Consider the following 26,695-nt stretch of genomic DNA (forward strand, 5'->3'; position numbering starts at 1 on the left):
GGTACATGTATATAACAAACACACATCTTTACTAAAAGACATTATTTATTTCCATTTTTTGAAATTAACTTTTACGATGATACGTTAATTACATTAGTGCGACCTAAAAGTTCTGCGACGGTATTGACAAGATTAAAAGAGATGTTTTTCATTAGTATCCGACTTTTGATCCCAGCATTCTGCAGTGCCAAGTGATATAAATCAGCATAAAACTGTCAGAAACACGTATTTATAAATTATTTTTTAAATATCTTGTATATTTATTTAATAAGCATTTAATACTTTATACATATATGTATATTTATTAATTGGGATACATTTAATTTTTCTTTTTATTCTTCTTTTCTTTATTCAATTTATTTAATTTTAGGAATATTTAATAAACTTTACATTGCCATATATTTAATATCGCAATTTTGTATAACATTTACAAAACATTTTTATTTGATATTAATAAAACCCAATATTTAATTTCAAAGAAGTAAAGAGGTGTCGTTTTAGAAGTTATATGTCAGTAATGGCGATCTTCTTCTGCATATATATATATATATATATATATATATATATATATATATATGTTTATGTTATTAAATTTAATTCTTAATAACAGATAACTAATTATTTTTTGATATGATTTTTTGAAATTCTTTAAATTTTTATTAAATTATATATTACCTTTGAGTTTTCATCATCTAACGGTGCACTCGAAAATTCTGAACTTACTTCGGTACAGGATATCATCATCGTTCGCAATGGAGTAATCAAAAGAGTTAAATTTGTTCGCTATTAAAAAAATGATATTTATATAAAAATATAATATTTTATCAAAAGTTTCTATGTATTTTTATATTTAATATTTATCTTTTATTATTTGGCGCAAAAAGTTAATATTTTTTATAAAGTAGCTAGTAACATGCCTTTTTGCATTGATATTTTCTATTTCTAATTTCAATTTATTAAATAAAAGAAATACACAAAAAATGAAGTTATTATCAATTTTTAGCGACGTTTAAGCAAAATAAGTTTTTAGTGTATTATTGCATTTCTTCTTAATAAAAAAAAACGTAATTAAATGCTTTACCTCTTTTGCAACGCATCCGTGGAGTTCTTTGAATTGTATCACAATTTCTCTAGAATTTCGACTTGCGTTCCAGCGTGACCAGGAAAATGTATATGCTGTACAAAGTAATGCCATACATTCTCGTAGGTGCCTTTCAGTTACCGGATGTTTCATCGGAAGAGCCTTTACATAAGCGAAGACATCTCGCTCTGGAAATAGATCGCAGCCGGCGTTGCGCATCTTCTGCAAAAGAAGAATATTTCTTTAGAAAAAATTACTATTTTTACTTAAATATCGTTTAATTTTATAAGATTATGACATTACAATCAAAGTATTTTCTCGTTACAAAGTATACATAAAGGTAAAAAATATTTATTTGTTTTCTTGTTATCATAAACGTAAATCAATACAAAAAAAGATTTCCAAAAAAAGAAATGTTTACCTCAATTAAAATATGTAACTTCATATACTCTCCAATAATCTTTTTAAGTTCCGTCGACATACCACCAGCTAATGAATTTAAGCAGACCAGGTCTTCCTACAAAAACAATCAAATGTATTTTTACATATCTTAATTCTTATGTCACCAAAATAAAACAATACATATTTTATATAAACTTATTTTTTTTAATATACACTTGCATAAAACATTTATTAAATTTATAAAAAGATATTAACATTTTGCGTTGTCTTTTACATATAACATTCCGTATTAATGTTTATATTTCTTTACGTTCGCTTTTCCTACAAGTGTATACTTTATACGTCTAATTATTTAGCTAAACCATTATAAATAATTTTATACGTTTAAAAGATGGATACCCTGACTATGAATTCTGCTTGAACAATGGCAGCAGTCACATTAAGTACTATACCACCGCGTGCGTTTCTGCCTATTTCAGGCTTGAGTTCCCAACTTTGGAATGGGATGTTAATAAACTTAAAAGTTGCGAGACCGTGAATGCCTAATTTGCCAGTTCTAAACGTAATAGTTTGCTTCTCTTCATTATACTTGATATCATGAACGTCCTGTGTAGACCATATTTTTCTCTCAGAAATCCAATGTGCTACTAATGGTGGTTCAAACCAAATAATAGAGCTGGGAAGCCTATAAACATTCAATGGAACGTAATTTGTACAAGATATAAATACAAGATATTTATACAAGGTATAGATACAAATATAAATATAATTGAACTGAAGATGATACATTTTTTACGCAGGCAACATAAAATTTACAATTTTTAAAATTATAATATATAAACATTACTTGTTCTATATTGGATAATGTTTTATTCATTACATCTTTATTTAAATTATTTATATTGTAGTTCAAACGATTTTCACATTTATTTATAATAATAACTTTTTGCATCTCACTGTTGTTACATTCACTTCTAGTTTGTAAGTAACTTATTATAAAAAGATATACTTTAAAGTTACTAGAGCCAGTGCCTCCATGGCAGCTTCCAAAGCTTTTATTTCTGCCTCGATTATTTCTGGTGTCCTTTCAGAATCAGGTGCTGGTGGCGGTGCCTTATAAGGCTTGTAAAAAGGCACAAATTTCAGTTCTTTGGGAATTTGTACTGCAAGGAAAATAATGTAACATTTAATGGTAACATATGTAATAAGTTATTGTCAGTTAAAATAATTGTTACTTACAGGTAGTAAGCATGATGTCTTTTCTCATGTCCTTGGGTTGTGGCGGCTGATAAACTAAATCAATGTGTAATACACCACCAAGTATCTTGTATTTTCGCAAATTAATCTCTGTTTTTTCGCAACGCGTAAACAGCAGTTTTCTAATTTCCTTTCGAGTTTCATCTAAAAGCAGGAGAATTAATATTATTCTTTTTAATAATAGCTTATTTATTATTACAATAATCTTAGTATTCTAATGACGGAATAAAATAAACATCTAATAAAAATCAAGTAAATTAGTAAAAAAAGGATTAATTGCTACATAGTTAAATGTCTAAATTTCAAGGTTCTAATCTTTCTAATAAAAAAAATTGTTTAAAAAAACATTTAGTCTCTCTTTCTATATTTTCTGTTTCTTTTATTTTCATTACCGTTATTTATAACAATAATGCTGTAACATATTAAAAATAATTTTAAAAATATTAATTTATTTCAACATAATTTTCAAGTTTTTTTAATGTAAATACAATATTTATAAAGTCTATAGATATATTGATATATCAATATATCTATAGATACTAAAAAAATCTGTAGATCTATAGATTTTTTCAGTATCTGAAAAAATTGTATTCTGGAAATTAAGAGGATACTCTAAAAATAAAGGAAAAATTCTAAAATTGAGAATAGTATACTCAATTTTATTATAATTTTAACCTCAACTTTAGAATTTATTTTTATTTTTAGAACATCTTCTTGATTCTTAGAATACAATTTTTTTAATGTAGTCATCTAAAGGAACTACTCTACCCCTTCCTTCCCAAAATTTATAAAAAAAGTTCAAAATCATTGAACCGCGTTTTTCGTCGTTTTTCTCGAATAATTTCAAACTATTTCTAAAATATAAAAGGTAGGGCTAGTCATTATAGACACTTTATGTACTGAAATAAATAATTAAAAATGTCAATTAATGTATTAACTATTGCGATTTGAAAATTATACCTTCTTGTTGTAAAATAATTTCATCTGGTGTAGGCAGATACGGTAATTGTTCTGATTCTTGTTCTGCTTCCGGACGCTTCGCTCCTTGGATACCCGGTTTTTTCTGTAATTTTCCTTTTCTTTCGGGGTTTGTAGGCATTGGAGCTGGCGGATTCTCCATTCTTTCAAGTATAGCTTTCTTTTCCTCCAAGCGAAGACGACGGCCTTCGACTTGTTCCTCTCGTATCTTCAATTTCGCATTGTACTCGTTTTGACAATAGGTAAAAAAATCTGAAACATACATAAGGAGAAAAAAACTCTAAAAATTTGCACTCCTTTACTAAGAAATAAAAACATTCATACATTAAAATAAATTAAGTAGATCTTATTTAGCTTTATAAAATATCTTGTAAATATTGATTTTTTAATAATTTTACTTTATTTTTTATTTTATTTTTTACTTAAACTAATAAATTAAATAATAAATTTATATAAGATTATTTATTTTGTACCCATCGTATACAAGCTTTCATATTTCTTTGGTAATTTTGGTATGATGTATGAAGTCGCAGAATCAGAATAATGGTCATATTTTACCCATAATGCTCTTATCGCCATACAATAGCAATCGATGTCTATTGGCATTTTAACAGTCAACTCAATTTCTTCGAAGTGAACTTCAATAGGTTTTCTGTTAAAATCCAATTATAAGAAGTCAATATTGATAAAGTGTATTTATGTGTAATGTCACAAGAACTGTATCTATTTTTATAAATATTATAAATATATGCAAAGTCACATATTGAATATTAATACCTATCTTTTTCAGTAACTTGTTTAAGTGGAATAGGCAATTTTATCAAGGCCCATAGACAACAACTAATTTCATCGGAAATTTTGGTATATCTCGCCGTTTTTATGCCTTCATGGATCATATCTCTTTCTATTTGACGTAAAAGAGAATAACATGCCATATCTATCCATTCCTGAAGCTTGTCACGAAATCGTTGTCTGATCTGTTTATAAACGTTTAATTCATATTGTTTAATTTATTAAATATTATACACAGCAAATGGAATATTATTGCTCACCGTCTTGCATTCGACTATGTACTCTGGTGAGCTGATCAAAGAAAATTGTATTATTTCGTTGAGTTTCGATAATAACTGTAACGGAAAATATTTATTATTTTTATAATAAACTAAAAGTTATAAATGTTATTCTTTTTATCAAATTATAATATAGCAAGTGTAAAAAATATGTAATTATATATTATACTTTTACAAGTTAAAAATTATTCACATTTAATTACATATATACAAAGTAATTCAGAACGATCCAGATGTCCTTGCAATGACATATTCTTGAGTCAATTCTGAGACGATTTTTTTTATATAAAAATTTTATCTAAAGTTTACTTTTTAAATTATTAAATAAAATAGTTACGAAATCATGGGAGGCGTAGAAAAGGGAAGCAGGGGTGGTGCAACTCAACATCCAACATGGGTGATTAAAAATTCGATGTCTTTTCATACTGCTTGACGGATGAATAATTTTACCAAAAATGAACAACACTTTACATGTAACACTTCACATGTAACAAACCCATAAATATCGATAAGTTATAAGTTTTTTTCTCTCTTGTTACACAATATGCATCGAATTTACTCACGCACTTGATCGAGTAATTTATAAAGCTATCGATTCATTACATATTAATCACTACCGAGTAAATCATTCCGCGGCTTATTTTTATTTAAAAAAAAAATTAAATTACAATAATTACAGATTACGCAATTACTGTAATCAATCAGAAAATTGTTGTCCTTTACAAAATGTATCACGTATCAATACTTTTACAAATTTACACATGTTTACACGGGAACAAATCTATCTGTTTGTTGTTATTAATTACTACCGGTTAATTATTCAGTAATCGAAAATTATTCAAAGAAAACGAAGATTTCTCAGTGAAAGTGCTTAAATAAACAAAAACGTCAAGAAGTATAAAAAGACATCGAATTTGTAATCACCCGTGTTGGATAGTAAGTTGCGCCGCTTCTGCCTATCTTCTCTACGCCTCTCATGATTTGATGGAGTTTCTCGGTCTCTCCCTGTCTCTCCCTGTCTCTCCCTGTCTCTCCCTGCCTCTTTCTGTCTCTCCCGGTCTCTCCCGGTCTCTCCCGGTCTCTCCCTATCTCTCCCGGTCTCTCCCTGTCTCTCCCTGCCTCTTTCTGTCTCTCCCGGTCTCTCCCGGTCTCCCCCGGTCTCTCCCCGTCTCTCCCTGTCTCTCCCTGCCTCTTTCTGTCTCTCCCTGTCTCTTTCTGTCTCTCCCTGTCTCTCCCTGTCTCTCCCTGTCTCTCCCTGCCTCTTTCTGTCTCTCCCGGTCTCTCCCGGTCTCTCCCGGTCTCTCCCGGTCTCTCTCTGTCTCTCCCTGTCTCTCCCTGTTTCTCCCTGCTTCTTTCTGTTTCTCCCGGCCTCTCTGAAGATACGAGAGACCGGGAAACCACTATTTTATTTAAGAGTTCAAAAAGTAAACTTTTCATAAAATTTTGGTAAAGAAAAAATCGTATCAGAATTGATTCAGGAATATGTCATTTTGAGGATACCTGGATGGCTCCGAATTACTTTGTATATGTATATATAATTCTTTAACTTAGTTACTAAAAATTTACGTACATAAATAATAATATTGTATTTTGCAAAAAATGTGTTCATATTAACTTTCTCGTCTTCCATTGACCACAAAAACATAAAAGTATTCATTTCAGATAAACTGCCGGGGTCTGGTAATCCGTCGCAGGTCATATATCTAGCCCACTAAAAATAATTATTTCATTGTAATTTAAAATACTAATTACGTGAGTAACGTATAAAAATCAATTTAATCAAACTAATATTTATTAATTTAGGCTTAATTTAATATTTGTTATTTATACAAAAAATAATTTGAAAGAAATAATTTCTATCTTTCATGTATTGTACGAATTTTCACTGCTGTTATAATCAAGCTATGACAAATCCTGTCACTGTTCAAATGTTCATAATTTTTCGTACAATGCACTGAATAAAGTCTCTGTGTAGTATCTTCATTTGGGAGGATTTAAAGAAGATTCCGTATAAGTAGAGTAAATCACCAAAAATAGTAAATTGCCAAAAATATTTAATAATAAGTAGTTTTCTTCTAATGCCGCGAGATTTCAAAAACGTATAAGGTATGTCATTCGCTGGTACGGTAACTGAGAGATAATTAATTTAATTAAAAAATATTATTTTACACACATAATAATAACAATATTAATTATATATATAATTAATTATTATATGTATATAGGAAAAACCAGGTTTGCAGCAAAAGTATAATAGATACACAAATCGTTTTGTTAAAATTATTAAAACCGCAAAAATAAACAGATAAGTTAGATTTGTTGATTTTTCTTTAGCAGCACTGATAAACTGGTGCACATTTTACGTTTGTTGCAAACGCATGCATCGAAATGCATTTACTTCAATATATAATAATATGTTTATATTTGCTGCGTATTTTTAAGTTTGTACTGCAGTACAAACTTAGCAGTTTAGCAAGTATTACATAAAACATAAATTTTTAACACTTACATATTGTATATAATACTTTATTGTGTAATTTCTTGATTTAAAATTTTTTATAGTGCATAGTTATGTATATTTTATGTAATTCTGTCTTGCTTTGAGCTGCTTCAAGCGGTATATGGTAAGTACGTAATCGTGTACATGTTAATACTTTAATTATTACAAACAAAATAAGGTTTACAGCATTATTGACTAAATCATCATAGGACTAAAAAGTAGAGGAATGTTGTCTTTATCATTATTACACAGAGAGAAAGATTTCTTTAGATTTACTAAATGGTTTTGTTCGACTTCCAAAGTACATTCTTTTATTTTCAATAAACTTTATACACATTTTTTAAATTTAATATAATTTATTAAAAATAAAAATATATTTTTTCTAAATTAAGTTTTTGGTACAAAATACGAGGCGTCTTACCACGTATCCTTATTGGCTTACAATTGATGACATAATTATCCGAGCCCAGGATATGTAATAAAACGTATGCAATGTAGCATGAAAAATCAGTAAAATGAGTGAAAATACACTGATTTTTTTATAACTTGTTGATTGGAAATAAATACACTAATCTTTTAATGATTACATTCTGAAGTAAAAGTCACTAAAAGACAATAAATTACTAATTATTACAGCTATAAGTATACTATATTATAAATCAGTGATAATACATTGATTGCAATTTAGAGAGTATACTTTGAAATAGTTAAACAGAACCGTTTATTAAATCTAATAAAATCTTTCTCTCTATGTATGTATGTATGTATGTATAATGTAGATAATTGACCAATTAAATGTTTAAAACTTTTATCACTAAAATTTCAAAAAGTTTGCAAACCTTCGGTCTTCCCTATATATATATTACAAAGGTTTTACAAAAATTGTTAATTATAAATATGTAAAAAGATAACATTATTTACTTTTTCCTCTTCTTCAGCAGCAGTTAAATATTGTATAAATGCATCCTTGTAATCATGAAGCACGAACAATGTCTCTTTCAATTGAACGTTTCGCATCGTTGCTTCTTGTTCCTCGAGTAATATTTGTCTTTCCGTATTGTACTTTTCCAATCGAATTTCTTCCTGCATATCTTTAATCATCTGTATTCTTAATTAAAAACATTGTATTAATATATTAGTAAAAGTTGTAATATGCTTAATTTATTGTACATATCAACATATATTATTAATATAATTAATTTATGAATCTCAGATAGTTTAAAAGTTACTAAAATAAATTGGCTGGTTTAATATATCATTAAAAAATTAACAAAAAGAAACAATTAAAAATTGCTTTTGTTTTTTATTTTGTTACCGTAACATTATTTACATTACACTATTAATTTAGAATTTTTTAATTTAAAAAGTTTAAATTAAAAAAGATAAACATTAATTATTGACTTTTGTTTAATATTTTATGGAACTATGTGGCTTATGTAATTAAACTTAATATAATTCGTAATCTCTTGTAATTGATAATAAATGGTCTTACTATCTAATTCTTACCTAATTCTTTCAGCTTCAGCGGCAGCAGAAGCCGCTTGCTCTTTCTCTAACGCTTTGCGTGCTTTTTTAGTCATTGTTTTATTTTCTAAAAAATTAGGCTAAATTGGACGATGTAATTATTCTTTACTTTAATAGAATTTTTATGTAAAATATGCGCAACAACTGATACCTGTAAAATAAGAGACATTTATTATCTTATCTATAGTTTTTTGTATTGCTTTCATAATGTTCTACAATATTTAAACAATTTAAAAAATATTAAATAAAAGAGCAACGATAATTATTAATTTTATTCTTTTAAATATAACTAAAAAATCTAGAGACACAACAAAAAATGTTTTTATCATTATATTGAACAATATTTTTAAGGTTCTATTGCAATATATCTTAACGTTAAACTTGGTTTAACTTACATATTATATTTTTTTCTAATTCTTAAAATTAGATCTTGGTGTATAAAATATCAAATAATATAATATTATAAAATAATATAATACAAACTTTAAAAAAATATATATAAATAAAATTATTTAAAATCCTAAATACATAATTTATAGAATAATAATACAAAAATAGAAAAACAATATTTACATATAATGTTTAAATTTAAAAAAATGTATAACACTACATGAACAGAATTACCTGTGTCATACTCCATTCACGTAACTAAAACGAATTAATAGATATGAAAAATTTTCATAAAAAATATATTTAGATTCAAATAATCTTTATAATAAGTTTTAATCAAAATTTTAATTATTTAATCCCAAATAGTCAAACCTGCTAACAACTATATGTATATTGCAAATGTGTGTTGTATATTACAGTAGCATAATCCACTGTTTCTTTAATATTGTTAGAAATGTATAAAAAAAAGAAGCAAGTTTTGTATATCATATCATTATAATATCATAAATAATAAACTTATAAAAATGTGATCTATTGTAGCTGCATTTCTATTGGTATATTCTAATGACAGAAACTTATAAAAACGACACAATAAATAAGAATTTACTCTATAATCATATCAAGTCTGTTGATATACTGTTGGCATACTGCATTTTACTATCTGAGTATAAATACATACATTTTTAATATATTGATTCTGATTAAAATCTTTGTACAATATATAGAATACGTATTAAACATACGTATTAAACTTTTATTTGTAAAAATTATTTTATAATTTATTAGTTGATGTATTCTTTTACCATTACTTAAATATTTAAAAAACGTGAAAAATAAATCAACGAGACAATATCAAGTAAATGTAGAAACTAAAATGTTAGTTTATGATGCAAATGTTCCATTCTAAATAAATAATATATACAAAGACATACTATTGATGAGAGTGTTGGTAGTTTTCTCATCTTTGGTAATTGCCATTGGACAAGATTTTCATCTTCTTCATATTCATCATATTCGGTTTCAGTATCCAAAATGAGACGCGAAAAATTGTTTCCGGAATGTGGTATCGATTTGTCTTGTTTAGTTCTGTTTTTTGCCTCAACAATTATTTCCTTTGGGTTTTCAATATCTTTCCGAATAGAATTTCTACAAATAGAAAAAAAATCTTAAAATAAAAATAATAAAAGTAAAAATCTTGTATAAAATTAATTATAAACATAAAAAAAATTTTTCTAACAATTTATTTAGAGAAGAATTTAAAGTAGAATTTATTTAAGTAGCCAACAATTGTAACTATTTTTTTTTTATTAAAATAATATATGTATTTGACTTCGTACTTTATATCAAGGATATTTCCAGGATTGGGAGGAATCATACCAAGGACACCAACAAAATGCGATGTTTTCTTATCATTTTCTCTTTCAGAATCCATGTGTACGTTATGTTAACGCTCTACTTATTGTACTTATTATCTCGGATTATTCACATACACACATACATAAAAAGTTTCATAGAAAAATCTATAACTATATAAATAATAAATAAATGCTTTGCATTATATAAAAGACAAATATAATTATACATCACAGAATTATGAAAATTACCATGTAAACTTTAATTAAACATTATCGATGATTAAAAGTTAGGTTAAACAATAATGTGTCAAACGTTAAGGAAACAAGTAATAGAAACATTAAAAGATCAAAAATTATCAATGAACATAAGCTGCAGTTTATTTAGCGTTACGAACATTTAAAAGTATTTGATTGACCAATCAGGATAAAGAAATCTATCGCATTTATAATGTTTATATTTAAGTGAGTCCCAGATGCGTGCAGTATGTGTAAAACGAACACCACCAATCAAATTCTATAAATTTATCTTAACCTTAACTAATTCAGCAATCTGATTGGTGGTTTCCCTTTTTTCACTGTGCGTATCTGGGATGCTTCCATATATTTTAGGTTGTGTTCCAGTTAATGTTCATAACGTTATTTATTGTTATTTAATAAGCACAAGGATGCAATAATTTCGTTGTTACTGTGAGCGTTAAATGGAACGGATCATAATCATAATTCGATTGTCAAAAATTCCCTATAAATATTTTTTGACAGATATTTCCACAGAAAATCTATGTAGATATTTTGAAGATAAAAGAATTCGATGCAATAAAAAAAGAACGTTGCATACACGTAAAGAATTGATAGAAAAACCTGCATCATTCATGTAAATTATGTGAATTCTAAATGGATATATGTCACGTAATTGTTTTATTAGGGAAGTCATATGTGTAAATTAATACATATGAATATGGAAAAACTTGCTCCTTGAACCTTCAATATCATTATTATAGATACTTTTTATGCCATTTCCTGTTTAATCGATGTTCAAGTTTAGGGTCTAGTTATTCATGTTCTCGCCTGTGTTGAAGACGAAATACTGTGACTTTTACGTTTTATACTTTTGGATAAAAACTAAAATCTATTTAAATTTATTGGTTTTACACTTTTGAATTATATTTGTATCTTGTTATACATATTAATATTTTATAGTGTATTAATTTTAATTTATTAAATTTATTTAAACACACATACACAAACACATGGAAAGAAATACTGAAGATGTGTATATTCCGGCTTTTTATGCCAGCCGCTCTATATTAATAACCGGAGGCACTGGTTTCATAGGAAAAGCACTCATTGAAAAGCTGCTGCGATCATGTCCTGATGTGGCAGAAATATTTGTGCTAATACGACCAAAAAAAGGATTAAACATCAACGATAGACTTAAGAAAACGTTAAGTAACAAGGTAAGATCAAAATAAAAGTGCTTATATATTTGCGTAATAATAAATTATTATTGATAAGGAATACTTATTACTTACTAGTTTATACTATAATTATAAAAATGTTTGAAATTTTAGTTAAAAGAAAAATTTCAATCATATACATAATTTGTTTACTTATAATTAGAAATATTTTGAAAAGTTAAAATATTATTAGATGTACAACTTTGCTTCCGCCGTTTTTTTCTTTCGAAATTCGAGGTTTTATTGTAAAAAACTGGTTATACATTTATGATTCAAAATATTGTCCATCGCTAGCCACTACTCTCTCCCATCTTTCTGGCAGCATACGAATCCCGCGTTGAAAAAATTGGTCATCTTTTGAGACGATCCACGAATCGATCCAATTTTTCACTTCTTCATAAGAATGGAAGTGCTGGTCAAACAGGCCGTGTGTCATTGATCGAAACAAGTGATAGTCAGAAAGAGCAATGCCCGGAGAATACGGCGGGTAAGGTAGGGCTTTCCATTTCAACGTTTTCAAGTATATTTTGACGGCTTTGCGACATGGGGTCGAGCATTATCATACTGCACAATCAATTTATCGTGTCTATTGTTGTATTGCGGTCGTTTGTCTTTCAGTGCTCGGCTCAAACGCATCAATTGCTTTCGATACCGATTGCCTGTGATTATTTCAGTCGGTTTTAGTAGCTCATAATACACTACGCCTGGTCCTACCAAGCGACCGTGGCCGGTCTTCGATGTCAAAATCACCGTTCTTGAAGCGTTGAAACCACTCTTGGCACACGTTCTTTTACTAATAGCGGCCTCACCATACGTATACTTGAGAGCATTCGATGAGCCTCAGCCGCAGATTTCTTCATATTGAAGCAAAAAATTAAAACCTCCCCCAAATGACGAGAATTTGGCTCGTAAGCTGACATTTTCAATCAAGAATAACTTTATGATGCAGACACAAATCGACTAATATTTCGATGGCGTTATGTTTACAAATGCCTAAGCTTATTGTATGATGTCTACGATCTATTTATTTCGACCACCACTTACCGCTACAGCCATGTATTGGAAAACAGCGGAAGCAAAGTTGTACACCTAATATATTCTTAGGTAAGCATGTGTCTATCTTTATTTGTTTAATAAGTAAAGACAAATATATATTTGATAGATATTAAGTTTACCAAGAAATTGAAATAACCGGTCCTAAATTCTGCAAAATATAATTAATATTAAAATAATATTTTAAAACAAATGTATTATTAATAATAATTTTGTATAATTTAATTATAGTATACATATTGTAGTATACATATAATATTTTAACAAGATATAGATATAATAGTGAAAATTTTACTTTAACAAAAAGACAAGCAAATTAAAGGAATACTGGAAACAGGTCTGTTTTTTTATGTAGATTTTATGTAGATTTTATGTAGATGCTAAAAACGAAAAAAATACATATAACGCGTAATAATGTGCATTAATGATTCTACATTATCGATCCCTATCAAGTTTGACCGTCACTCCAGCATTCCCTTAATCCACGTCATTGTACATATTAATAATTTATATAAAATGTAATATAATAATTTTAACAGTAAATACAAAAAATAAATCTGTTTAAAAAAGTATAAAATTATTATTTTCTAACTCTTTTTTGATATCAGAATCCAATTTCTCCAAACAAAGTCTTTTTTATTTTTTATACATTTTTATATGTATTAATATTCCCACATCAATTTTTAGACCTTTACATTTTTCTTAAAGTAATGCTTTAGAATTTACTTAAAATTAAATAAAGTTAGAATAGCAATATTATAGATTTTAAAATAATTATTGATATTAATTCAGCTCTTTGATGTACTCCGAAGCAAGCAACCATCTTGTTTTGATAAAATTATTCCTATAACTGGAAATGTAGCTGCTGAAAACTTAGGGTTGATACCCTCCGAACAAAGAATGTTAATTGAAAGGGTATCTATTATATTCCACATTGCAGCTAGTGTCAGATTTGACGAAGGACTCAAAGAAGCAATTTTCAATAACACTAGATCAACGAGAAATATTTGCATTTTAGCTCAAAATATGAAGAATTTAGTAGTAAGTCAAAAAGAATAATTATAATTGTGTAATTATAATTATAATTTAATTTAATTTAAATAATTTATTCTATTACATATATAGCATATCTTACATTTTACAACAATTTATGCTTAATTACAGGTTAAAAAAAAAATATATATATATATAATATTAAAGTGTACTTTTCAAGTTTAATTTAATCGTTAAAGACATTACATTTTTTATTATGTTAAAGAATTATGTAGAACATTTTTTCATATAGAATAAACAGAATAATAGAATAAACAGATAAATAATATAAATAAAATTTGTATATTGTCAAACTTAATTGACAAAACTATAAATCACACAAAATGTTTTTATAAAGAAATTAATTTTAATTTAATATTTAATAGAGAAGAAAAGAAGATTATGAAGTAAATGTGGAGTTATAGAATTTGATCTTGTATACTTTGTATTGGATACTGGACATAACTGTCCAAATTACTTTCTTACATACTATTTAGATGTTATAAATGATTACTGATTATTAGTGTTTATTGAGTTGTCATAAATCAGTCATATATCAGTATTGCAGGTAGCCAAAATTTTTATACTAATATATTCTTTATGTTATTTTGAGAAATATGTCGAATATTAATTTTTTTATTTTAATCTAACTTGAAGGGCTTAAATATGGTTTCAAATGACGTAATTAAATTCAATGTTTGAACTGTGTATATTTATTTTTAACGTATAAAATTATATTACTTTATCCTCCTTGCTCTCCTCTGTTGTAAAACATTATAAAAACAGTCAATGTTAAGCATGCTAATTAAAACGTGTCTATCAAGTATGTATCAAAGTAAATTCTCGTAATAAATAATATCTAATTTGCACAAATAATTTAAGGTTCTTTTGCACGTATCGTCAACATACACACAAATTGACAAACCTATAGTACAGGAAATTCTATATCCCATGGAATATGATTGGCAGAAAATGATTAAAATTGCTGAGACCATTGACGATTATTCTTTAAAAACATTAACGGCAAAGTAAGTTATTTGAATGACATACATGGCATGTGTCATGTCATCACATTTTAAAATACATTTGTTTATTTAGATGTTTAGAAACGATGCCAAATACCTATATCTTTAGCAAAAGATTAGCCGAGCAAGTAATAAGTGATTATTCCAAATCACTGTCTTGCATAATCTTTAGGCCTTCAATAGGTGCGTAGATAATATGTATTTTTATTAATTAAATAATTATTAATTAAATAACGATGAAAATAAATTGTATAATGTTCAACAAGTACAAAAATAAAAGGTCAAAATTTAAGTAAAAATATTCTTTCAAATGTTCTAAATCATATTTGTGCGATTTTTAATTCAAATAATAAAATCTTGTAGAGTTTGTATAAAAATTGCAAAATTTAACGCATTTTTTAACAAACTTTTTTGCAAAGTTCTGTGGCGTAAATTAAAAATAAGATTCAAAACGTTTAAAAGCGTAAATCTTTATTTTTTATTGCATATTTGTTAAAACGTTGTAATTTTTGAAAAAATGTGTTTTAAATTACCTAGAAATAAAAATGTCTAGTAACAAATGTAAGCTATTGTGTATTAACATATTAGTTACTGCATAATAGCTGATTACTTAACAAATGATTCCATAAGTAATTACTAGAATTCTAATCTCACTATCCTAATAATGAAAGGAGATATTACAAAGTGAGGAAGGAGATACATACAAAGCCCATAATACCTTCTTCTCTGTTGAAGAAACATTAAATTATTGAGTGAATTTTTTCTAGTAATATCGAGTTCGCAAGAACCTGTAGAGGGCTGGATTGATAATTTTAATGGACCTGTTGGCATGTTGATTGGCGGGGCCAAAGGAATATTACGTGTCGTGTTAGCTGACAAAAATATTGTGGCAGATTTTATGCCAGTTGACGCAGCTGTCAAAGCACTTTTAATTGCAGCATGGAAACGTGGTATCAGAACGTACGCTTAACATATTAGTAATATAATAATATCATTTCCATATGATTTTTTTTAAATCAGAAAACGTAGAAATATAAATACTTTTTACATTCAATTTTCATAAAGATTTATAGTGCGTTTTATTCTTCAGTGAGGACAAAATGATTGATGTCTATAATTGCTCATCAAATAAAATAAAAGCAATAGACGTAGGCAATATCGTTCGTTTAGGTTTTAACATAACAAAGAATTTTCCATTTGAAAACATAATTTGGAAGCCTTCAACCACAATAACAAAAAGTTATTCGATTTATTATACATTGGTGATGTTATTGCATATTTTTCCGGCATTATTTTTAGATGCAATTATGAAGCTGTTCGGTGTACGTCCAATGTAAGATTTCTTTTTTATTTTTTAAACTTATTATTTAAAAAATAGATTAAATTGTACAAAATGTTCCGCAATTATTTTATTTGTTTCTTAATGTACATGTCATAAAAATGGCATTAACTATAACAGTATAACTCGTAACAAAATTTTTAATAAAATTAATTATTTATGTTGATATTTTAATTTTGGTAATAATAAACATGTGTTGAACTAAACATTTTGCAACAAAAACAATAAATATTTGAGGATTGAAATACTTTTTGAGTGCTAATTATTCGTGAATTACATCTTAATCTTTTATTTTATTTTAACATACGTAAAATAAAATCTGTCGTAAATTTTTCTTCTAGATATTATTTACATATTTAATAAATGTGTTTATTATCATTAGATTGCTCAATTTGCAAAGAAAAATTTATGTGACCAACAGCGCGTTATCGTACTTCTTGCTAAATGAATGGACATTTTATAATGAAAAACTTTTAAGTATTCTGGATAATCTAAGTGCCGATAATAAAAAGGAGTTCGAATATCCATACAAAATTATCGATGTTTATGATTACTTTAAGTGAGTATCACTTAACTAATTGTACGAATATATATATACGTTATAATCTAAAATCATCAAGGGACTTAATAGTTACTCAAAAAGTTAAAAGCTAAAAATAAAACTTTGAAAACATAAATATAAACTAGAAGTGTCTTCTATCAAATGTTATATAGCAGTTTTTATAGCATTATTTTATATTTTGTAATATTATAAGCATAATAAATGTTTTTGCAACATAATCAAAATGAACGTCCGAAAAATTGGGCCCAAAACTGATAACATAGTATGTTTCATTTTCTTTCTTCTTTTAACATGAGTTATTTGTATAAAACATTTACAAGTTAATGGAAATAAGATTTTTACAAAGGTTTTTTTTTTTAAACAAGACTTTGATTTAAAATATGCCTTTGTCGATTATATAAGTATTTTATGTTGTGCAAATTATGTAACATGATTATACACGGAAAAAATTTTATCAAAAATTAATTAAAAATCATTATGTACAGTGCTATGGATTATAAGAAGAAATTTTAAACAATAATAATGTAAGTATTATATGATGAAAAACTATACAAATAATAAATATTTGTATAATATTTTTCTTGTTTTATATTTACTGCTTATTGTAATGATTTTCAATATAAAATTTTCTTCGTGTGTATAAAGGTTAAATTAGTTTAAATTCGTTTTCATTAGATTTTATGTAAAATAAAGTCATAAATGTTAAAAAGTTAGAAGACTATAATTTTTTATTTCTTTTATTATTTAAGTAGATTATGTTTTATCAGTATTAATATAGTACAATATTTATAAGTTTCTTTAAGAAGTTCTTTAAGAAATAAGAGAGTATGACTTTAGGTTTATACCAGTATTAGCGATTTTCTTTTAATACAATTTTATCTATCTATATTGATTTTATTATACATTTGCAGAAGTGGAGTAATTGGGTCAAAGTGTTACCTTTTAAATGAAAAGATAGATCAACCAGCACTAGAAGCAGCCAAACGACATTCCAAAAGGTGAGATGCATCTTGTGAAATAGATAATAGTGTCTTATTACGAAATTGCAGATTCTTTATTCTCAAGACGATTTTATTGTCGTAAATGTTAAGGCACTAAATAATTACAAATGATTAAAAGTCAACAATATAAAAGATTAGTCATGTATTTTCAAGTTTAAGTCACACTAAACTCACGCCACGTTATCTAAGAATCATAACTTTAAACACATTGTACACGAGGCGAAAAAACAATCATAAAGTTGAGATAACAGCAATACTGTTTATTAGCAATGATAATTCGAATAGAAAATATTAATAAGCAGATAAAAAGTTAAAGACAACGCAACGTTACGTCGCGAAGTAACGTAGCGCTGTTTGATCGATCGTATTGTTGTCAACTGGAACTTAGAGCGTACAGGGAAAGGGAACAAGAAAAGCTAATTCGTATTGCATCATCAGCTGAACTACATTTAAAAGCTTGTTTATCTATTTTGCATTATTTATCTTTCTTCTAAAAGCTAATATTCTATTTTTTAGTGTTGTCATTCGCTACAAAAATCTGAAAATCAAGTTTGAAATACAAATTAATTCTTAAGTAAGTAAAAAAAATTAAGAGGGACATTTCTTGATTTATTTTAGGAAGAAATGTTTTTATAAACATGTACTGCTTTTTTTTCTAAAATATGGCGTGTCATAGTTGAAAAACAATATTAAAATTCAAAAATCTGGAAAACATTTAAAAATATTTTATTTAAATTTTGTATGCGCGCTTGTGGTATTATTATAAGAACCATTTTCTAGATAATATAGATAAATTTTATATCTACCAGAATGTAGATAATCATATTAAATTAAAAATGAAGCAATTTTGGATATATGTTTATGACATATTTATGACTTTTTTATCTTAAAGTAATCCACAAAATGTCTCCTTCAATTTTTTCGTGCTTACTTAAAACATCCTATATTTTAACTGCATTATATAAAATGTAATAAAACACACACTATTTTTATTAATTATTACATGTAAATCAATCATTAATATAGCTTAACGTGAGACAAATTCTCCATACAATTGCAATTTTCCTCATCGCACATGTTTTATTCATAGAAAACTATAAGAATTATGCATTTGCACGTTCGCATTACTAAGACTCTAAATAAAATTTACCGAATTTGTATTAATTGCATTGTACTTATGTAATCCAATATTTGCATATTAGATGTAATTCATCAACTGCGGAATTAGCGTTTGTTTTCCATATTTATAATCTGAATAAATAACAAAAATATCAAGGTTTATTAACTGCGTATAAAAGAGGCAAGGTCACTGTCTTAAGTTTCTCGCGAATAAAGAAATGTCGGAGTAAAGAATTGTTATATCATAGAAATAACTTTCAGAAAATAAAACGCTGACATGACAACACGAACCATAATACAAGATACTTTTTATCACTATCTTGGCATCACCTATCTATTAGCACGATGCTGACTCAAACATTATTAAATATTCTTTTAATTTTCCTTGTAAAATACGAGGATCTACGTCATCTAATCATAATTAGCGCAATCACCGTAATCAATCTCTTCGGGAAGCGCTTATCTTTGACCTTTCCGCTCTTTCGGATTTCCAAAGTTCAAAGAATTCATGTCAATATTCCTCGTGGAAATGCCTGGCAACTAAATCGTTCAAAATGAATCAGACATAGTTATATAACAGTTATTTCTACTTTACAAAGATTTTATGCTTTACATTTCAATATATAGACTGCCTAATTACTTCAGTATTTTATTAAGTACTTTAAACATTATTTTGAGAAAGAAAGAAAAAGGGAGAGAGGGAGAAAGAGATAACTAAAATAACATCATTGTTACTTAAATATTACTTTATTGTTTCAGAATGGAACTTGCTGATACTATTGTTAAGACACTATTCGTTGTGATGGTACTATGCATCCTTTATTATAAGAACATATTTTCTTATATTATAAACATTTTTTAATATCTGATAAAAAATACAATTATTCTGTAAAATGTGCTATATATATATATATAAAAGGTTTAAATCTAATTCATTATTTTAATATAATATTGTCAAAACCATGCTATTAATTAAAAAATATTCTACAAAAAGTAGAATTTCCAAAATAGTAAGTATTTTATAAAAGTTTAAATATTATATATGGTTTCCAATGTTGATCAAGCACTTGTTCTAGATTATTTATGATTAAATAATTATTATATTTTTTATAGAGTACCATATAATATAATATTTTTTAGCATTTTAATTTTATCAATTAATAATTATTATTTCTTTAAAAGCAAAAATATATATGCACATTTTATTGATATCATGAGATAATAAAACATAAGATATCAAGTCAGTAATGTTTTTTGTTAATTTAAAGTATGTAAAGATTAGTAGATGTAAAGATTACTTACATCTATAAAATAAATTAAAAATGTAATGAATAATATTCATAGGAAAATTCAACATTATGCTTAAGTATAAATATGTTTAATAATTATGTTATGATAACATTTTAATCATGTAGTATATAAACTACAACATATATTACTTTTTAATGTGTAAAAATTTATTTATTTAATATCTGTTTGTTTAATATATTTGTTATTATATTATAATTATGTTTAATTTTTTAAAAAACGTAATAACCCCTCTAAGATTGATAAAATATATTGAGAATTAATCCGCAATTTAGTAATCTAATAATTTAGAATCTAATTATGAGTCGTCCACGTCACAATATTAACAAAAAATAATATCTAAAAAATAATATATTGTGGCTATAAAAAGCATAAAATTTTAAATTTTGCAAAAATAATAAGATATAAAAAAGAGAGAGAGAGCGAAAGAGAAAGAGAGAGAGAAAGCATGTCAAAAATAAGATATTTTTCTAAAGACAGAGATAAAATACATACAATAAAATAATAAAATTAATCGTATGATGGTTTCAATAATATTTTAAAATTAAATATTTGTATAAAATTAATTGAAAATATTAGTTCAATTTTTAAATGTGTGAGAAAGCTCATATAAAAAGATAATATATAGTTTTTAAATTTAATTTTGTTATCCAAACTCATAAAAAAAATAAAATTAATTTTGCTAATAAAGAATAATATTAAAATGTATGCTATAATTTGATTTCTTCCTTATTTACAAAATATATTGCATATAGTAACTCATAGTTCAATCTTAATTTGTTTTTTTATTTTTAGTACAAGATATTGATAAAATTAAATATTAATTTCTGAATAAAAAAATTGAGATCTAATTTATGCGACAAAGTGTGTACACATTTAATTTAATATAAAAAATCTGTCTTTGTATAACAACGTATACAAAGTATACTTTGTATAACTTTGCATAATTCAGGTTCTCCATCAATATATACTGCATACTTTGAGTTTTTCGGCTATAATTTTATATGCAAAAGCATTATTTTGTTTACTCTCTCGAAACAATTCTAATTTGCGGTCGTATTACATTCGTAATTATCCATTGAGTGAGTAATCTCTACCACTACGTGGTTTTGTAAATCACTAAAGTCTGTAGATGAACGACAGAAGGGAAAGGAAGGTCTTCGCATAAGCGTCATTTTGGGACTATAAAATGTATGTGTAGTGTTTGTTGTACGAGAAGAGTGAGTGAGTAGTAGTAAAAGTGGAATGTGGGAAAGGTGGAATTGATACATCGTATTGGCCCCGGTCATTTTGGACCCAATGTGTAACAATGAATGCGAAGACCTTTCTTCCTCTCCTGTCGTTCATCTACAGATCTTGGTAAATCATCGTCGAGAATTACGAAAGTTGTTTTATGATTCTCGACGGCAGATTCAGAAAAAAACGCCACCTAAATTCACTCCGTCATGAAGAACTAATAATACTAGTGAAAACCGTCGATATTCATTTCTTGGCGAGGTAAGAAGGCGAGGTATGTATGTAGTACATATCCGTCATATCCATATATAAGATTTCTATACGACTATGTGCCAAAAACTGTTAACGCGACTTTGTTTAAACTTTGACTAACTTCACAAAATTAGATATACTTCCATAATCAAATTTTGAACTTAATTGATCATTTATTATAGATATATTTACGTTTCTTGAAAATTATAAGATAAATACAAATAAAAACATTAGTATTTCTTATGAAGTATTGTGTTGATAAGTTTAGAGAGTATATCAACAAATTTAAAAAGATAAACCAGTGATATATATCCAAGTAGGAATTTTCTACTGGCAAAAGGTACGATTTATCGTATATGATATCAACATGACACAGTATCAGATGCCAGCACGGATTTAATAGTGGCATAATACTGGGATGATAGAAAAAGCCCCGTGTTAAAAAATAGAATTGTAATAGTACCAAAAATCAATATCAAAGCAGTACAGAAAATCAATACCGCTACAGTGTAGAAAATTGTTACCGTACCAATACTAAATAGTAGTATCGTGACAATATCCAAAAACCGGTATAAAAAAGGTATTAAAAAGATATTAAAAATAAATAGATAAATTTATTATCATATTTTAGATAATATAATTTTTGTTCTTCTAAATCTCTATCAATTTCCTCAATGATTACATAATTTTACAAAGTTATAAACAAATTCTATTTAAAACTAATATTTAATAAAGATAAAGTACCAGGACTCCTAATTACATCAATACGAAAAATAATAGAAGCGTTACAGCTTTAGGTAACTAATTTTAGTTTAGGTAACTAAACTTAGATAAATAATTTTTAAACAAATAAATGGATCCAAATAAACTTTTGCACAAATATTTATTAAAATTTTATCAACCCTTAGAGTGCAGACGTCTAATTTTCTAAACGTCTATATAAAAATTTATAAAAAATTATTATAATTAAATGACTTGTACTTTTAATTTTGTGGTTTCAAAAATTATTGGAAATAATTATTCTTTGAAATTATTATTTAATCTTTATAAATCTATTTTTTGGTAAAGGATTGACATATGTACAAAATTTAATTTAATTTGTAATGTTACTTTCTCATTAAATTTGCAAATAAATAATACAAAACGTAATTTTATATAAAAATAAAAAATAAACAACAATTTAAATAACTTTTAATTAAATTTAATACTAGTATTGTGTTCAAATTTTACAACACTATTCACACATAATAATAGAAAATCTGTAAAAGTAATTTTTTGGTGATATTCTAAATGTGGCATGTACAGCCTTGACACAAAATATTTAAATAAAAATTACATTATGTTAAATTAATACTCTTTATTACAAATTCAACACAAAAGTTTTAATAAGAACCGTTTCTAACATTATGAATATATTGATTTTAAAAAATATATTTATACATAGGATACTTATCAGAATATTAATTAAGCGCACGAATAAATCAAATATTCTATATTACAAACATATATAACTAATTAATAATAATATAAATTCTGCATTCATTATAATTGCTGTTTATTGTTTTTATTTTTATTGCATTAAACATTGTACTTATTTTATTAATTCAGAATAAATAAGATGCTTTATCAAAAACGTATGCAACGTATATGTACACCACAATATTAGAGTAAAATGTGATTTTATTTTACAATATAAGAACACGTAGACAAAAAGCTATGTCATGTGTTTTCTGCGCACTTGTAAAGTTTGGAAACAAAAATAGAATTGGCATTACGCAATCGTTGTAGAATAACTTAAAAAGATTCACTTCAAGAAGCTTTACTGATGAAACAATTATTCAAAAAATTTTTAACTATCCTAAAATCACTATTCTGATTTACCATAATAAAAATATTTTTTTATTAAGTTATTTTTACTTTACTACACTATAAAATTGCACAAAAAATAAAATATTTGATCAAAACTTTTATCTCAAATATAATATGGAAAAAGAAAAATATATAAAAGACTTTTTAAATATTTCTTTTAATTTTTTAACAATTTGTCATCTTTATCTTTTAAAATTTTTTTAATTTTAAGATTAAATTTAAACCGATTTATTTTGACAAAATTTCCGAATCAAATATTTTAAATTTAGATCTTCTTTTGCGTTACAGTATTATATTTTAAACATTTATTAATTAATAAAATAAATATATTAAAAACATGAAACAAAAAGTAAATATGTGTAAAAAGTTTCACATAAAATTTTAATGCAACAGATTGAAAGAAATGTTGTTGCCAAACCTTTACGAGAATTTTATAAGTTTTAATTTTCGTAAAATTTTTTAAATAACAATTATATTATTTGCATTAAGCTTTATTTAATTATTCATTAATAATAGAGTTAGTTCGTAACGTAATAAGTTTGTCAACGGATTACGTAACTTTTAAATATCTATTAAAAATGAAGTTTGTGACGTAAACCTGCCATCGGATTGGATTGAGGCTGAATCTACCAACGTCACAAGAACAGGTGAGTGATAAATGTTTTGCAATGAAATTATATGGTAATTGCAGGTATCGTAACATACGTGCGGGACATGGTTGCGCGTATTTCACTGATTATTCCACAAGTACATCTAGAGTCTAGGCTGCACGATCTCCCGATTCCGAGTAAGTGGTACATATTGACGTCATACGAGATGCGATGCATCTTTCCCTTGCAAGAATAAAATTGTTGCGCAAAGTGATATTTTAAAACAAATGATTCGCGCAAATCTTGCCGTTCTAGTCATTTATATTTACTATAAATCTTGCACGTGATGAGTACAGTTCGTGACATGCAAAATAAAATAATCTAGTTCGAATAAATCTATTTTTAACCCTTTAACGCCTCCGGAAGATGAAGGATATTATATATAAAGGTTGATATGTCTAAAAAAATTTATTGGATTTATCACTATTTGCGAATCTGACATCAAACTCATAAAATTCAAAAACATTCAAAATGGCGAATACAACATATTTAAAAAAGGTTATAATATTAATAGCATTATTAATAACAAATATAATATATACGTACGGTTAAATTTTTTTAGTAATAATATATTGTGTGTATGTGCGTGTGTGTGTGCATAGGTACATGCGCGCGCATGTGTGTGTGTGTGTGTGTGTGTGTGTGTGTGTGTGTGTGTGTGTGTGTGTGTGTGTGTGTGTGTGTGTGTGTGTGTGTGTGTGTGTGTGTGTGTGTGTAGTAATTGCTGTATTTCCAATTTAAATATTGAAGTAAGTTTTAATAACATGCATATCTATTCTTATTGATTTCTACAGCTCAGTTAATTTTTTTTGGTCCAACTAAGTTTATTTTTAGCTTGTTATACATATAGATACATTTATATAGTGTGTAATTTATAAATTACAAATTAAAATATCTATTATAAAAAATAAAATATTAAAATTTTCAAAATAAAATTTATTTTATTAACATACACACAATTTATAACTTATTTACTTATATATTTTAATGCTTTCTTATGTAATAGAATATTATAAATATTACTGTTTTTGATTATCTTGATTATCTTGCCTTCTAATCAAAGTTTACTTACATCTCAATTTGATAATTGTAAAGGAGCGATAAAAATAATTGATGATTTAATGATTACTTAACTTTAAAAAACAAAACAGGACAGAAAAAGGGTAATTCGTAATAAAATTACTATATTTCTAAAAGAGAGAAAAAAAGGAGAAAGAGAAAATCTATATAAACGTCTTAGAAAATAATTATTCCACGTACACACATGCATGTTATAAATTATTTATTAAACCATATCTTTTCTCATACGTGTCTATATAATAAAAAATTAACATATATTATATACATATATGTACAGTTGTACATATAATGTGTGTATGTGTGTGTACAAATTCAAATTTAAAATATGCATTAACATTAGTAATACTTTCTTTATATCTGTCAAAAGTTATATAATCAAATTTATATGGGAATTTTTAATACCAAATAAAATTACTTATGCTGTTATAATATTTTTAATATTTAATTTGTAAAAGTACATAATCTCTGTCGTGACAGCTGTTCATGGAGTGAACATAGCAAGCAGCGATAACAGACTTGCAGAAAAAGAGTACCAATGAAATTTGATAGGAGTGAATAAAACCTTCAAAACAATGGTAAACTTACAATTTATAAGATACGCTTTATACACGTGCAGCCATTTATTTTTATGATTTCGTGTTTAATTATAGAAAGATATTTTCCAATCTCTCTCTTTTTCTCTCTCTCTCTTTTACAACATTTAATTTAGAAATCCAATCTTATTGAAGTACATACGTTTCGCTTAATATATAATGACGCGAAAATTGCATTTGACTAGGAAGTGACTGAGGATTGCAGATCCAAATCGCGTAAAACGGGAACTTTATCTGACTTGAAACACTCAAGAATCTTCAGCGATTCATGCGCACGAGCATTTTGCCCGGTGACCTCATTTACTCGTAACGAAAAGATACTTTTATCGCCCGTGTGTCTCGCACAACATGCATGTACGAATAATTTTAAGTTCGGCTCCTTCCCCCACTAAACACTTTTTGATCTTTGTTGCTCATACTTCGTAAATTTCTCTATGCCCAATGCGTAATATCCAATAATTTCTGATAAATGAATTGTATTAATTATAGCCGGATATAACTTCCTTCTGCGGTTTTTCTGAAATATCATTTAATCGTAACATACGTGGTAAGCTCGCAAATATCA

At 26.4% G+C, this 26,695-nt stretch overlaps 3 protein-coding genes across 3 annotated transcripts; 1 reads left to right on the forward strand and 2 right to left on the reverse strand.

Moving 5' to 3' along the window:
• Positions 1 to 27: 27 nt before the first annotated feature.
• Positions 28 to 8,886, reverse strand: LOC105839505 (axonemal 84 kDa protein). Its single transcript, XM_028190407.2, has 14 exons — positions 8,795 to 8,886; positions 8,210 to 8,396; positions 6,359 to 6,499; positions 4,771 to 4,845; positions 4,496 to 4,695; positions 4,192 to 4,370; positions 3,701 to 3,970; positions 2,723 to 2,884; positions 2,493 to 2,646; positions 1,883 to 2,168; positions 1,503 to 1,598; positions 1,082 to 1,303; positions 676 to 783; positions 28 to 212 (listed from the first exon to the last, which is right to left on the reverse strand). The coding sequence occupies exons 1-14, from the start codon at positions 8,866 to 8,868 to the stop codon at positions 72 to 74; spliced, it is 2,295 nt and encodes a 764-aa protein (XP_028046208.1). The 5' UTR covers positions 8,869 to 8,886; the 3' UTR covers positions 28 to 71.
• On the reverse strand, positions 8,870 to 10,749 carry LOC114254345. The gene is made up of 4 exons (XM_036284125.1): positions 10,540 to 10,749; positions 10,135 to 10,348; positions 9,437 to 9,460; positions 8,870 to 8,963 (listed from the first exon to the last, which is right to left on the reverse strand). The coding sequence occupies exons 1-4, from the start codon at positions 10,632 to 10,634 to the stop codon at positions 8,880 to 8,882; spliced, it is 417 nt and encodes a 138-aa protein (XP_036140018.1). The 5' UTR covers positions 10,635 to 10,749; the 3' UTR covers positions 8,870 to 8,879.
• Positions 10,750 to 11,258: 509 nt separating this feature from the next.
• On the forward strand, positions 11,259 to 20,580 carry LOC105839506 (fatty acyl-CoA reductase 1). Its single transcript, XM_012685859.3, has 9 exons — positions 11,259 to 12,011; positions 13,857 to 14,105; positions 14,979 to 15,124; positions 15,195 to 15,304; positions 15,889 to 16,081; positions 16,212 to 16,454; positions 16,843 to 17,019; positions 17,934 to 18,020; positions 19,902 to 20,580. Exons 1-9 carry the CDS (start codon positions 11,805 to 11,807, stop codon positions 20,002 to 20,004), a joined length of 1,515 nt encoding a protein of 504 aa, XP_012541313.1. The 5' UTR covers positions 11,259 to 11,804; the 3' UTR covers positions 20,005 to 20,580.
• The last annotated feature ends 6,115 nt before the right edge of the window (positions 20,581 to 26,695 follow it).

The sequence above is a fragment of the Monomorium pharaonis genome, chromosome 3, assembly GCF_013373865.1.
Source record: "Monomorium pharaonis isolate MP-MQ-018 chromosome 3, ASM1337386v2, whole genome shotgun sequence".
NCBI lineage: Eukaryota > Metazoa > Arthropoda > Insecta > Hymenoptera > Formicidae > Monomorium > Monomorium pharaonis.